The 16,016-nt window shown below is 37.2% G+C and overlaps 1 protein-coding gene across 1 annotated transcript in view; it reads left to right on the forward strand.

The window, feature by feature from the left end:
* CAPS2 (calcyphosine 2) overlaps positions 1 to 16,016 on the forward strand; it is a 50,936-nt gene that overhangs the window by 6,794 nt on the left and 28,126 nt on the right. The window contains exons 4-7 of the mRNA XM_043446779.1: positions 1,247 to 1,296; positions 2,896 to 2,941; positions 7,992 to 8,162; positions 14,220 to 14,342. Coding sequence (XP_043302714.1) covers positions 1,247 to 1,296; positions 2,896 to 2,941; positions 7,992 to 8,162; positions 14,220 to 14,342 — 390 coding nt within the window. The remainder of the gene's footprint in view (positions 1 to 1,246; positions 1,297 to 2,895; positions 2,942 to 7,991; positions 8,163 to 14,219; positions 14,343 to 16,016) is intronic.

A 16,016-nucleotide genomic window follows, 5' to 3' on the forward strand; every position in this document is an offset into this window, starting at 1 on the left:
CACTTTTCACTCTTTCATATGTATGAAATTATACTCTAAATTTATTATTAGTTAAACAGAATCAATATACACATTTGTTTTTATTTTATTATTATATATTAAATATATATACAGCCATTTAGATGATCATCTTGTGACTATGTTCCTGCATTTTAACTACTTATTGGGACAGTACTTAAAACAATGCCATATTAAGGTTGACACTGAGCTGAATTTTTCTCTGGATTTCTCTCATAGTCCGAGTGATGAAGCCCAGTCTTGAATATAATGTCTGTACTTGCTGTCAATATAAAAATGACCCATTAGATAATATTTCACAAGTAAGCTGTAAGTGCTTATAAATAAATTATTTCCTGCTTTTATTAACTTTAGCTTTCCCTAAGATTCCTACATAGTTTTTATTCCATGGTGACTAAGCTCACTGTAATTTTCAGGTCTTTGCCTATTCCCCCCCCACCCGCAACAGGCACATAAAGATGACATTTTATTGTCAATGTTGAGACATTTTAGTTATTTTTTAAATTTATTTATTTTTAATTGAAGGATAATTACTTTACAGAATTTCGTTGTTTTCTGTCAAACCTCAACATGAATCAGCCATAGGTATCCATATATCCCCTCCCTTTGAACCCATGTTTTTTAGCAATAAAATGAAATATTTACAAACATATGCCTGCATATATTTGTCATTTCTTGCTTAACTCCTATCCTGTCTTCCCATTTCCTTTGGCATAAAGTCCAGGTCCCTTAGTTTGCATTACAGTTTAACAGCTCTGTCCACTACCTCCTCACACTCTGGATTTCGTCTTTCCCGTCAGCTCTGGACTGTGGGCATGAGCAGGACAAGTTGCTCCTCTTGGCTGGAGCAGTTTTCTCCCTTCTCTCTGCGTCTGGCTAATTAACTCCTACCAACCTTCAGAGCTCCATTTAAAGTTTCCTTTTTATTTTTGAAAAAAGCTACCTCAATTCCCTAGACTAGGTTGGGTACACATGCTCTGTGCAGTTGCTCTGTGTCAGCATGTACTTTCCACACTGTCTGAGTGAATGTTTTCCCTAGCAGAGTCCTATGCCGGTTATTATCCTATCTCTGCACATCAAGCACAGTGGAATGGGGCTTCCTAAATATTTCTTATGTAAGCTTACTGAGAAAAATTATAATTAGTCTTGTTGCATTGGCACATTGGTTATCTTTTAAAGTATAAATAAATGACACATGCATACTGATTCTAATTTTTTTTAATTAAAGCAAAGGTGGACCTCCAAATCATGTGCTATGGAGGATCCTTGCCTACCTGTGTAAGTTACATTTCTTCACATTTGAGCTGTTTAATGGGTAAATATGTAAGTATACATTGACAAGCAAAAAAAGAAAGAAAAATTATATATATAGCTATGATTATGAACTACAGAAAAGTTTATATACATGTTGATGCCCTGAAAATTATTACGTCCAAAGTATTTCTTGTGATAGGATGGTAGGACTAAGGCTAATACTTCTCTTGTTGTTTAGTTTTCTTTAGTATTATTTTTATATTTTCCTGAAAAAGTTAAAATATTGTTTTATTTAGAAAATTCAGCTTAGAGTATTTATTAAAAAATTCATATAAAATATTGCACTTTTATTGGGATAGTCAAAATGATTTAATGGGAGGTTATCTGTTCTTTAATCTTATCTTGAGGAATATGATAATTTTATCAGTCTTATTAAAATGATTTAATTTTGGACTGGAATACATTAATTGTTATATATTTTAAATTTTTGCTTTTCAAAATTTGGAAGGATATGATTTTTATATTCTTTCAAATATTGGGTTGGCCAGAATGTTCATCTGGGTTTTTCTGTAACATCTTATGAAAAAATCCAAATGAACTTTTTGGTCAATCCAATATATTAGACTACAGGGCTTCTTGGAAAATAGAAATTAAAAAGTAACATATTAATTTGAACTATATAAAAATGACATTTTTATAGATTAACAATGGGCAAATATCAGCAATTTCAAGTGGCCCACAAAATAGATACCTGTTTGCTCATCCAGACAAAGAACAGAGCTAGGTATAGATGCTAGCTACAATATTGAGTGTGTGATGACAGTCAGTTTGCTGGAAAATGTCTATCAACTGGTTTTCTAGATATGTACTATAAGTTCATCATATATTTTACTTGCTAATTTTAAATATAATTAAGTATATTTTAAGTTGATTATATATTTTATGTGACAATATAAATCAGGGTGAATATTGGTTGATATTTTCATCTATTTTAGAGTGACATGAGCGATTTCTTTGCTGAATCAAGTAATAGTTTTGAATACTAGAATAATATTTCCTCAGTTTTTTGTTATTCACCATGTGACAGTTACAGGTAATACTTTAAGTTTAATATGCACTACTAACATTCTTTCCACCACGTTTATCAGCCTTAGAAATCAACAAAATAATATACCAAGGCCTGCTTCATAACATCTGCCCATTTCTGTGTAAATAATCCCACTGTGGCTAATTTCAGTCTATCATTGAACACAGAGTTGGAAAGAGATGCCACCCATGTATTGCCATTCAGATATGATAGATATAAATAACCTCTATAAAGCAAGAAATAGTGAAGTATGGTAAAGCTATTAAGAAGTGATGGGTTTTGAATATTTATTACCTTTGTTTTTCAAATAATTGATGCAATTATAAGTTTACATAATTTTATTCTTAATAATTCTGTGTTAACAACCTGTGCAAAATATTACTGAACATTTAACAAAAGCCTCTCACAGCTGGTAAGAGCCAGCACACCATTGGCTTCAGTTTACCTGTTTATATAGTAAGATATAGCATATATGACTTGCAACTATTAAAGACTCATTTTAAAAAAATTATGGGATATGTAACTATTTCTTTCAGGGTCCCACAGCTTGATCTGGGAAGCCTTGTTGACTCTGACGATGAGGTAATTTTTACTTGGTATTTCATATTATAAACATTTGAACAGAGTGTTATAGGCAGCATATCACTAGTGTCATTTAATCTCAGTTTTTAGGATGATTTACCATATAGGCCACTTAGTACAGCACATATTCATTTTAACCCAACAAATGCCTCTTTTGCTTTTGTTCGGGTAACTCCATGTCACACACCGTACACCAGCATCATCTATATGACCTGGTTAGTGTTCACTTCTTACTCCCAGCTTTCAGAACTACAGCGTGCACTTGTCACTCTATTTAATCCATAAATTTCGTTATGTTCAGTCTATGTTTAGTTTAGTTTAAATATCAGTTCAGTACAGTCGCTCAGTCATGTCTGACTGTTTGCAACCCCATGAATCGCAGCACGCCAGGCCTCCCTGTCCATTACCAACTCCCGGAGTCCACCCAAACCCATGCCCATCGAGTCTGTGATGCCATCCAGCCATCTCATCCTCTGTCGTCCCCTTCTCCTCCTGCCCCCAATCCCTCCCAGCATCAGGGTCTTTTCCAGTAAGTCAGCTCTTCGCATGAAGTGGCCAAAGTATTGGAGTTTCAGCTTCAACATCAGTCCTTCCAATGAACACCCAGGACTGATCTCCTTTAGGATGGACTGGTTGGATCTCCTTGCAGTCCAAGGGACTCTCAAGAATCTTCTCCAACACCACAGTTCAAAGCATCAGTTCTTTGGTGCTCAGCTTTCTTTATAGTCCAACTCTCACATCCACACATGACCACTGGAAAAACCATAGCCTTGACCAGATGGACCTTTGTTGGCAAAGTAATGTTTCTGCTTTTTAATATGCTGTCTAGGTTGATCATAACTTTCTTTCCAAGGAGTAAGTGTCTTTTAATTTATGGCTGCAGTCACCATCTGCAGTGATTTTGGAGCCCAAAAAAATAAAGTCTGACATTGTTTCCACTGTCTCCCCATCTATTTCCCATGAGGTGATGGGACCAGATGCGATGATCTTAATTTTCTGAATGTTAAGCTTTAAGCCAACTTTTTCACTCTGCTCTTTCACTTTCATCAAGAGGCTCTTTAGTTCTTCTTCACTTTCTTCCATAAGGGTGGTGTCAATGGCATATCTGAGGATATTGATATTTCTCCCGGCAATCCTGATTCCAGCTTGTGCTTCTTCCAGTCCAGCATTTCTCATGATGTACTCTGCATATAAGTTAAATAAGCAAGGTGACAATATACAGCCTTGACATACTCCTTTTCCTATTTGGAACCAGTCTGTTGTTCCATGTCCAGTTCTAACTTTTGTGCCTGACCTGCATACAGGTTTCTCAAGAGACAGGGCAGGTGGTCTGGTATTCCCATCTCTGTAAGAATTTTCCAAAGTTTATTGTGTTCCACACAGTCAAAGGCTTTGGCATAGTCAATAAAGCAGAAACAGATGTTTTTCTGGAACTCTCCTGCTTGTTCGATGATCCAGCGGATATTGGCAATTTGATCTCTGGTTCCTCTGCCTTTTCTAAAACCAGCTTGAACATCTGGAAGTTCTCGGTTCACATATTGCTGAAGCCTGGTTTGGAGAATTTTGAGCATTACTTTCTAGCCTGTAAGATGAGTGCAATTGTGCGGTAGTTTGAGCATTCTTTGGCATTGCCTTTCTTAGGGATTGGAATGAAAACTGACCTTTTCCAGTCCTGTGGCCACTGCTGAGTTTTCCAAATTTCCTGGCATATTGAGTGCAGCACTTTCACAGCATCACCTTTCAGGATTTGAAATAGCTCAACTGGAATTCCATCACCTCCACTAGCTTTGTTCGTAGTGATGCTTTCTAAGGCCCACTTGACTTCACACTCCAGGATGTCTGGCTCTAGGTGAGTGATCACTCCATTGTGATTATCTGGGTCATGAAGATCTTTTTTGTACAGTTCTTCTGTGTATTCTTGCTACCTCTTCTTAATATCTTCTGCTTCTGTTAGGTCCATACATTTTTCTGTCCTTTATCGAACACATCTTTGCATGAAATGTTCCCTTGGAATCTCTAATTTCCTTGAAGAGATCTCTAGTCTTTCCCATTCTGTTGTTTTCCTCTATTTCTTTTCATTGATCACTGAGGAAGGCTTCCTTATCTCTCCTTGCTATTCTTTGGAACTCTGCATTCAAATGGAAATATCTTTCCTTTTCTCCTTTGCTTTTCGCTTATCTTCTTTTCACAGCTATTTGTAAGGCCTCCTCAGACAACCATTTTGCCTTTTTGCATTTCTTTTCCATGAGGATGGTCTTGATCTCTGTCTCCTGTACAATGTCACTAAACTCCGTCCATAGTTCATCAGGCTGTCTGTCTATCAGATCTAGTCCCTTAAATCTATTTCTCACTTCCACTGTATAGTCATAAGGGATTTGATTTAGGTCATACCTGAATGGTCTAGTGGTTCTCCCTACTTTCTTCAGTTTAAGTCTGAATTTGGCAATAAGGAGTTCATGATCTGAGCCACAGTCAACTCCTGGTCTTGTTTTTGCTGACTGTATAGAGCTGCTCCATCTTTGGCTGCAAAGAATATAATCAATCTCATTTCAGTGTTGGCCATCTGGTGATGTCCATGTGTAGAGTCTTCTCTTGTGTTGTTGGAAGAGGGTGTTTGTTCTGACCAGTGCATTCTCTTGGCAGAACTCTATTAGTGTTTGCCCTGCTTCATTCCGTACTCCAAGGCCAAATTTGCCTGTTACTCCAGGTATTTCTTGACTTCCTACTTTTGCATTCCAGTCCCCTATAAGGAAAAGGACATCCTTTTGGGGTGTTAGTTCTAAAAGGTCTTGTAGGTCTTCATAGAACCGTTCAACTTCAGCTTCTTCAGCATTACTGGTCAGGGCATAGGCTTGGATTACTTTGATATCGAATGATTTGCCTTGGAAACAAACAGAGATCATTCTGTTGTTTTTGAGATTGCATCCAAGTACTGCATTTAGACTCTTTTGTTGACCATGATGGCTACTCCATTTCTTCTAAGGGATTCCTGCCCAAAGTAGTAGATATAATGGCCATCTGAGTTAAATTCACCCATTCCAGTCAATTTCAGTTCCTTGGTTCCTAGAATGTTGACATTCACTCTTGCCATCTCCTGTTTGACCACTTCCAATTTGCCTTGATTCATGGGCCTAACATTCCAGGTTCCTATGCAATATTGCTCTTTATAGCATCGGACCTTGCTTCTATCACCAGTCACATCCACAGCTGGGTATTGTTTTTGCTTTGGCTCCATCCCTTCATTCTTTCTGGCATTATTTCTCCACTGATCTCCAGTAGCATATTGGGCACCTACTGACCTGGGGAGTTCCTCTTTCAGTATCCTATCATTTTGCCTTCTCATACCATTCACAGGGTTCTCAAGGCAAGAATACTGAAGTGGTTTGCCATTCCCTTCTCCAGTGGACCACATTCTGTCAAACCTCTCCACCATGACCCGGCTGTCTTGGGTGGCCCCACAGGGCATGGCTTAGTTTCATTGAGTTAGTCAAGACTGTGGTCCTGTGATCAGATGGGCTAGTTTCTGTGATTGTGGTTTCAGTCTGTCTGCCCTCTGATGCCCTCTCGCAACACCTACCGTCTTACTTGCGCTTCTCTTACCTCAGACGTGGGGTGTCTCTTCACGGCTGCTCCAGCAAAGCGCAGCCGCTGCTCCTTACCTTGGACGAGGGGTATCTTCTCACGGCCGCCCTTCCTGACCTTGAACGTGGAGTAGCACTAGTTTAAATATAGTTAGTGTATATGAGGATTTCCCTGGTGGCTCAGATGGTAACGAATCTGCCTGCAATGCAGGAGACCTGTGTTCGATCCCTGGGTGGGGAAGATCCCATGGGGAAGGGAATGGCTACCCATTCGAGTATTCTTGCCTGGAGGATTCCATGGACAGAGGAGCCTGGCAGTCTACAGTCCACGGGGTCCAAGGAGTCGGACACCACTGAGTGACTGACACACACTGAGAGTGTATGTTAGTATCTCAGACAGTACTGTTGATGAATTTTACTTTGTTTTACATTTTTGCCTCACGTAAGAATGGCATTTTTAAATGTCTTAGAAAATTGGTAAACTATAGGTTTATACTAATGGCAGAAAATTAGATTGGATGTGGCTAGGTTAAAAATATAAAACTTGTCTCTTTAAACTTGTATGTCTCTTGACATACTTTAGGCCATGAGGATACTATGAAGTAAGTAAGTAACTACTTATTGCAAACTGTCTCCTTGGGACATATTTATACTTCAAACAATATTAAGTGATTTATTTCATGTCATGAGCACAAGGTCTGACTAGTAGTCAGAACCAGTTGGGCTTACTTTTCTGTATGTGTCCATCTTTTTCCATTCGTGATCTCCTCCATCTTGTTTTGCTTAGATTACATGAATAGTACCTTAATCGGTATCATGTTACAGTTTTCACCCAAAGCCTTGTCTCTTTCTTCTCCTGTGGGTATAGACTTGGATACAAAATGTTTCAAATGTTGTACTGGCTTTATCCTCCAGTTGGAGTTGCTGTCCCTCTCTGGGACAGTGTATATTTTCTGACTATTCTTTGTAGGTTTCTCTTATCGCCTGGCTGTGTTACCTGTCATTCCATGGACATGTGGAAGGGAGCCAGATAACACCATAAGACGGAATATTTCGATATTCTAGAAATGTCAACCAGAGCTTCTCAATATTAGTGACCTCCAGTTCCAAAGACTATTCTGGCAAATTTTTGGCAATGGAGGTTTCCCGAGGCAGGAGTAAAATAAACTATCTAAAACTCGTAAGAAGAGAGAAAAGTCATTCTTTCTTCTCTCTGTTTTAGAACCAGAACTGATCTCCAGCTGTGAAACAAGATACAGGCTTAATGGTATTTGAGGCCAGTGCCCACTCAGGCATGCTGCACCAGCTAAATGTTTTAAATATGATCTCTCTTTAGAAAATAGATCATAGTGATGTTTTAAATGCTAAAGTAAATGGTAAACTTGTTTAATGTTAATAAGGAAAATTAATAGTAATTTTGAATTTTTTGTGATGGATAGCATACTTTTTCTTTTTACTTCTTGGAGCAGGACATAATACCTGAAAATTTGCCAGCACCAACAGACAAATATAAAGTAAAACATCAGCAATACAAAACTGAAATGAAAGGGGGATACAAACAACACAGTCAGAGAAATGCAGAAAAGGCAAAGTCAAGTATCACACATCAACAGACTCCAAGAAACAAGACAGATGACAAGGTAATGTACGAGGCTTTACAAAACCGTAATGGAATTTAAAGAAAACAGTATATGTATGATAGAAGCATCTTTCTGCCTGATGTATCCTGTTGTTAGTCATAATAAAGTGTAATAGCTAACACTTACTTCTGTGTACCAAGGACTCTCTTTAACTATTTTACTTACATTAACTAGTTTATTCTTCACAACAACTTCAATGGGTTATTATCACCATTTTCAGATGGGAAAAATTTAGTCATATGACCTAATCGTCTTTTCTCTGTAGTTTTTCACTTGCCTTGGGTTGGAAGTAAGGCAGTGTTACACATCTGTTTCTGACGAAGCTGTCTTGAACTCCATTGTTCTCACTTGAAAGACTAAACTTTGAAGTTGAAAAGTGGTTTCAGACTAAAGTGACCCTCTTTTATTTTAAACCTGTCATCACCCCATGGTCGTCTTCTAGCTGAGTTTGGGGGATAGTTTTAACATCATGAAGTGCTGAAGCTGTTATATTTTAATTTAACCTTAAATAGATATAAACTCACCATTCATGAATATAAGAGCAAATTAAGCATAATAAATTCAGTGATGTTTCACAAGCATATAGAAAAGATGAACCTTAAATTTTAGAAAGGTTTGAAAACATAGTTTATGATACTACTGATCATAAAGAAAGAGCACTTAGATACAATTCTTCATTCAGTTAACTTTTAATAAGAATAATGTGTTTTCAGGGAAGTTTGACAGTTGTATTTACTTAGCATTTACTGTTGAGTAAAAAGATTAAGTTGTAAAATCTTTCTAAAATTCAAGTTTGACCTTTCTGGTTTGCTTGTGAAAAGCCATTAAATTTATTACGTTTACTTTGCTCTTGTATTCATGGATGGTGAGTTTATACCTAAATAAGTTGTAAGTAGATGTGGCATATCAGCTTTATTTTTTCTAATCCATGTAGGGACTATCTGGAACTCACTAAAACCCATGGCATTTAGCTAAAAAAGTAACAAAAGTTATGGGATTATTTGGTCATTTTTATTTTAAAACTAATTTTCCACATTCAAACAGATGTACATAAATATAGTATTCTAGTGTCTGTAATAGCAGATAGGATAATTTCATAACTGTTTAGCACCTGGGTGTGTAGTATCTGTAGGATCTACCATGTGATATTTAGATCATTGTAATAATCTTGGGAAAATGGAATGAAAGTTTCTATAAGTGCATGCTTTCCTTTTCATAGCAAAACAATTCAAATAGTTTTAAAGTAAAACCTTGATACCCTTGAACACAAGTTCAAATGAGGATGCTTTTTTACTTTTGGTTTAAGAGAAGATAAATATTGTTTGCAAATCTTCCCATATGAATGAGTAAGGGTTTTATAAATAGCAGCCAACATTTGCATATTTTCTTTTGGAGAATATCTTGTTTTACTTTTTTTAACCTACATATTAGAAGTTTAATATGTTTTTGGTAGTCTTACAAAAAAATCCCTGGTTTCCGTATATGCTATATATAATAATCTTGTACTTATGGAGTTTGAGCAACTTATCTGATGTCATTTTAAAAGTACACTTTTATTAGAACCAAAACTAATGTATAAATTTGCAGTTACTAAATCCTATTATAATTACATGAATTACCACTGGGATAGTAATCTCTAGAAACAAAAAGATCCCTGATATCTGAAACATAGCCCCTTTATAAAGCAGGGAGTCACAGGCAAATTGATTCTCTTTGCTGATAAAGAAAAGCTAAAGTTAGATGTATTCAGAATCCAAGACAATAACTAGAGGCTATAGCTACTGACTAAATAGGCTGATACATCAATCAATTGATAATATCAAACAGTAAAATAGTTCCACTCTGCTTGATTCTAAAGGCAAATTTCCTGTCTTGAGCTTTCCTTCCATTTAGTATAAAAGGTGATGAATCTCACTGTCAAATTGTTTTATCAAGTAAAATGTAAATTTATCTATATTTGTGTGGGTGGGTATATGTATTTTTTTTTCATTTATTTTTATTAGTTGGAGACTAATTACTTTACATTATTGTAGTGGGTTTTGTCATACATTGACAGGAATCAGCCATGGAGTTACATGTATTCCCCATCCCGATCCCCCCTCCCACCTTCCTCTCTGCCCGATCCCTCTGGGTCTTCCCAGTGCACCAGGCCCAAGCATTTGTCTCATGCATTTTTCAAGTAATGAAATACTTTTAAATTAAACACTGAAAATCAAACTTCAATTTTATAGGAAATAATATTAATTACCAAATTAATATTAGTTAATTGTACTTATGTTCAGTTCTGTTAAGTTCAGTTCAGTCACTCAGTTGTGTCCAACTCTTTGCGACACCAAGAACCGCAGCACGGCAGGCCTCCCTGTCCATCACCAACTCCCAGAGTCTACCCAAACTCATGTCCATTGAGTCAGTGATGCCATCCAACCATCTCATCCTCTGTCGTCCCCTTCTGCTCCTGCCCTCAATCGTTCCCAGCATCAGGGTCTTTTCAAATAAGTCAGCTCTTTGCATCAGGTCGCCAAAGGATTGGAGTTTCAGCTTCAACATCAGTCCTTCCAATGAACACCCAGGACTGATCTCCTCTAGGATGGACTGGTTGGATCTTCTTGCAGTCCAAGGGACTCTCAAGAGTCTTCTCCAACACCACAGTTCAAAAACATCAATTCTTCTGCACTCAGCTTTCTTTATAGTCCAACTCTCATGTCCATACATGACCACTGGAAAAACCATAGCCTTGACGAGACGGACCTTTGTTGACAAAGTAATGTTTCTGCTTTTTAGTATGCTGTCTAGGTTGGTCATAACTTTCCTTCCAGAAGTTAGCATCTTTTAATTTCATGGCTGCAGTCACAATCTGCAGTGATTTAGGAGCCCCCCCAAATAAAGTCAGCCACTGTTTCCCTATCTATATCCCATGAAGTGATGGGACTGGATGCCACTATTTATTTTCTGAATGTTGAGCTTTAAGCCAACTTTTTCACTCTTCTCTTTTACTTTCATCAAGAGGCTCTTTAGTTCTTCTTCACTGTTTGCCATAAGAGTGGTGTCATCTGCATATCTGAGGTTATAGATATTTCTCCTGGCAATCCTGATTCCAGCTTGTGCTTCATCCAGCCCAGCATTTCTCAAGATGTACTCTGCATATAAGTTAAATAAGCCAGGTGACAATATACAGCCTTGACATACTCCTTTTCCTATTTGGAACCAGCCTGTTGTTCCATGTCCAGTTCTAACTGTTGCTTCCTGACCTGCATACAGGTTTCTCAAGAGGCAGGTCAGGTGGTCTGGTATTTCTGTCTCTTGAAGAATTTCCCACAGTTTATTGTGATCCACACAGTCAAAGACTTTGGCATAGTCAATAAAGCAGAAATAGATGTTTTTCTGAAACTCTCTTGCTTTTTCAATGATCCAGTGGATTTTGGCAATTTGACCTCTGATTCCTCTGCCTTTTCTAAAATGAGCTTGAACATCTGGAAGTTCATGGTTCATGAACTGCTGAAGCCTGGCTTGGAGAATTTTGAGCATTACTTTACTAGCGTGTGATCATTCCAAATATAACTTTTTTCACGTACTCTATACAAAGACAAAAAACCTACTAACTCATTCATTGTTTATTCTTTCAAAAATAGTTATCTAATGTTTCATGATATGCAAGGTACCTTTCCAGGCACTGGTGATAAGTCAGTGACTAGAACAGACAAATATTCCTTCTCTTGCAGGAAAAAAAAAAAGAATAAATGAATGAATGAATCAGTTGGGTAGCCATTCCCTTCTGCAGAGGCTCTTCCTGACCCAGAGATGGAACCCGAATTTCCTGCATTGCAGGCAGATTCTTTATCTTCTGAGCCACCAGGAAGTCCTCTAATATGACAGATGATGATAAATGCTATGAGTAGAAGGAAACTTGGAAAGCCAAGGTTGGGGTTGTAGATTGTATGGGATCATCAGAGAAGATCTTTACCTTCAGGTAGCATTTTAGGGCACATCCAAAAAGGGTAAGAGGCAAGCCAGTTAGAAGAAACTCTCCGTGTCATGAAGTAGGAGTGGGCATGGAGTATTTAAGAAATATTAAGAGCAGTGTGATGAGGGAGAAGAGCAAGGGAGAGGTGGCAGGAGATTTTTTCAGTGAGTTAAAGGGTAGAAGAAGCTGGGAGGCAGATCAGAGAGGTCTTGTAGACCACTTCAGGACTTTGCCTTCTATTCCATTTTGTTGAGAACGGGTTTTGCTGCGGAGGCTATCCCAATAATCCAGGCAAGAGATAAGGATGCCTGCTTGGACCCAGGTGGTTGCAGCAGATTTGGATAAGAAGTGGTCACAACGAGAAGTTTGATTCTAGACAGTTTCTGAAGGTAAGGCTCAGAATATTTGGTGATGGATTGGTTTTAGGCTTGAGAGAAAGGAAAGATGAAATATGGCTCTAAGGCTTTTTGAGCTGAGCAGTTCAAAGGGTGTATTTTTCATTAACTGGAGTGGGGGATATCACAGTGAAGTCTGATTTGGGGAGGTTAAATCTGGGATGCCAAGTGGAAAAGCCACTGTTTCCCTTGGGTAAAAGACTGAAAACAAGTTGAAATAAAATAAGATGTCTTTGAAAGTTTCCTCCAACCTATATGTAATGCAGAACCTGGCTTATACTGAAACATGTCTATTAATTTAATCTTTCTTAAATTTACTTTATATAATGTTAAACATCTTTCTGGTGACTGTCAAATCACTATTTAGGAAAAACAGATATTAGTGGGTAAATAAATAAAATTATAAAGTATCCTCATAAATTTATTTCCCAATAGTACACACTTAAGATTTATTATTCATTTACTGGATACATACACAGTGCTCACTACATGTGGACCTGCATTGCAGGTCCAGGGATCTTGCAATGAAAAAGACAGACAAGGTTCCTGCCCTTATGGAACTTACAACAGGAGAGGCAGGCAACAAATCATAAGCAAATGTGTAATAAAGTTTCATGTAGCAATCAAAGGTCATGGAGACAGCGAACATTGTGAAGATGAAATGTGACCTTTCAAGGAAAATCTAAAGTAAGAACAAGCCCTGGGGAGATATACAAGTAATCTATTACATTTTTGATAAGTTGCCATCCTATTGGAGCATTATGTTTTGTTACGCTCATATAAACACATCTAATATTCAGAGAAAAATTTAGCATTTATTTCGTTAGAATCCTTATTAAAAGTTCAGAAATAGCAGACGCAAAACCAATGAATCACCAAAGCAGTCATTAGTAAAAGTTTTGTGTACACACCGAAAGGTCAGTTCGTGAGCTGGAAGTACTCAAACTGAACATGGAAAGAGACCCAGGGAGCTATTGTTGTAAGGCAGTTTACACAGTGAGGAGGCGGTGCCTGTTTATGCTCCACGGTGATTGGTTATCATCCAAGAATTTTCTTAAATGATAAGGGATTAGTTAGTGGTTACTTCACATCAGTTTGGGGGAACAGTTTAAGTTTCACTTACGATTTCTAGACACATAAGCAGGAAGTAACCCTGGTCAAGTTTGTCTCACTTGTCTTGTAAAATAAGCTAAATTAAGCTTTGCTTGTATGACTAAACTGGTATTGTCTCCTAAGGAAATTTTGAAGGCTGGTTTCTGTTTGTGTTTGATTTTAACAGTCGCAAAGGATACGTATATTAGTATCACTTTACTTGCGAACTTAGCTTTGTAAAGGAATGATATGCCCATACTTATTAACTTTACAAAGACTCAACTGGACAACTATAGTTATAATAGTTGCTATTTTTTATGTAATGCTTATTATATGTCAGGTACTTCTGAAATGTGTTGGTCAGGTATCACCTCATTTAATCATTTACAAAACAGTTACTAATATTAATTGCCATTTTATTTATGAGTAAACCAAGGCACAGAGATGTCATGTAGCTAGAAAGTGGGAGAGCTGGATTCAATAGATGGTCTGATTATCAGAGCCTATAGTCTTAATCTGATGTATCCAGTCATTGTTTTAGTCTTTATGTTGTTAAAAACAAATATTCTAAGCATGCATATGAGGGTTCACTTATTGCTTCACATCTAGTGTGTACAAGGTGCAGAAACCATCACAGATGATCTGACAACTCTGGACAGGAAAGCCCTCCTACAGCGGGGTTATGCAGACAACCCTCACATCCTCCAACGGAGTACAGGAAAATCTGATGCTGTAAGTTATTGGTACTTGTACTGATTTGATAAACTGTTAAGATAATTTGCCCTCTGAAATTTTATAGCCTTAAATTTGAATAAATGATTCCAACAGTTGAAGTTGGACTGAGGTGAATAGTCAATATGCCAGGTTCAGTCCTCACTCTTACCATGGATTGACGTTTGGTATGTTTACTGCGGAAACGTCATCTTGAATCCTTGGAAGTTTGTCAAAATTTAGTTTACACTGTTTTGAATGTTAACTGACCACGATGACAATGGGCTAATCTTGTATCACTCCTTTCCCCACAAAGACGCAGCTGGATAATGCTATTGTTTTGAAAATCATAAGCTAATAAAACTGAAGGTCAGGGGTAAAGTAATTTTTCTTTAGGAAAAGGGAAACAAAGCTCTAGGCTCAATATTAACTTTAAATTATATATTTTACAAAAACAATGAGATTTCTTAATGAGTATTACTTAGACTGGTTACTGTACAAATAGATAATTATAGCATTTCTATAGTGTCCGGGCATATGCAGACCAAGCTGCTTGGAGTTGGAGGCCACTGGCTCCCTAGACACTCCCAGGTGATTAATACCTCAGGTACACCTGTAATTGATTGATGGGCTATCAGTGTGTGTTGGCTTAAAATTGAGAAAATTCTGCTTTAGATGGCCTAAATAATAATAAAGCAATGTGGATTTAGCTACATACATTATCATTGAGTGGATATTCAAAATAAATTTTATTTGGATAGCAATCATCCTGAATTAATGCATTCTGAACTGACAGCAAGATGTAATCAATCTCTGGGCCAGGTGGACTGATTTTCTGCAGATGTCCCAAGTTGGTAATTTGTTTGTTTATTAAAAATCACATGTATATTATTTTATATACCTATTATTATATAGATGTTTATACCTAATAGAACAAGGAGTATTACTAGGATTGTAAAAAAAATTTTTAAATGTTCCCTGTAGGGCAAAGTTGTGTCCCAAATAAGGCTTATTTTGGTATATTTCTAAAGTATACTCTTTTGGGGCTTAGCTGGTGGTTCAGATGGTACAGAATCTACCTGCAATGCAGGAGTCTCTGGTTTGATCCTTGGGCTGGGAAGATCCCCTAAAAAGATAATGGCAACCCACTCCAATATTCTTGCCTGGAGAATTGCATGGATGGAGGAGACTGGCAGTCTATACAGTTCATGGTGTCACAGAGTTAGACATGACTGAGCAACTTTCATTTTTCACTAAAGTTATACTTGAATGGATGTTATCAAATACCTAAGGCCTTTTGGCTACTGCTCTTAGTATAATCCAGAGCCATCTAGGTGTTTGTGGATTTCTTTTCCCATTCAATTACTTTCTTAGTGGCATTATATCTAAATTCATCATCAAGCACATTTTACTCTATTGTGGTACACCCCTGTATCACTATTTTAAAGCAGATGTTTTACATGAGTAAATCTTGAATGCATCTGAAATTAGTACCAATTTACTTTTTAAATGTAGGTGGAAACTTTTCAACTTAGTTTTTAACTAAATGAACAGCAGAAGCAGTGAACCTATGGTTTTTATATCCATCTCTTCCACTTTGTCATTTTTCAGTTGCATTTGTGTGATTTCTGCTTCTAATCTGCCTTCTGTTTATACAGCTCTCTAAATCAATGTGCCTGAGGGTGGTTCTAACCT

Source organism: Cervus canadensis, chromosome 25 (genome assembly GCF_019320065.1).
Source record: "Cervus canadensis isolate Bull #8, Minnesota chromosome 25, ASM1932006v1, whole genome shotgun sequence".
In the NCBI taxonomy this organism is placed as follows: domain Eukaryota; kingdom Metazoa; phylum Chordata; class Mammalia; order Artiodactyla; family Cervidae; genus Cervus; species Cervus canadensis.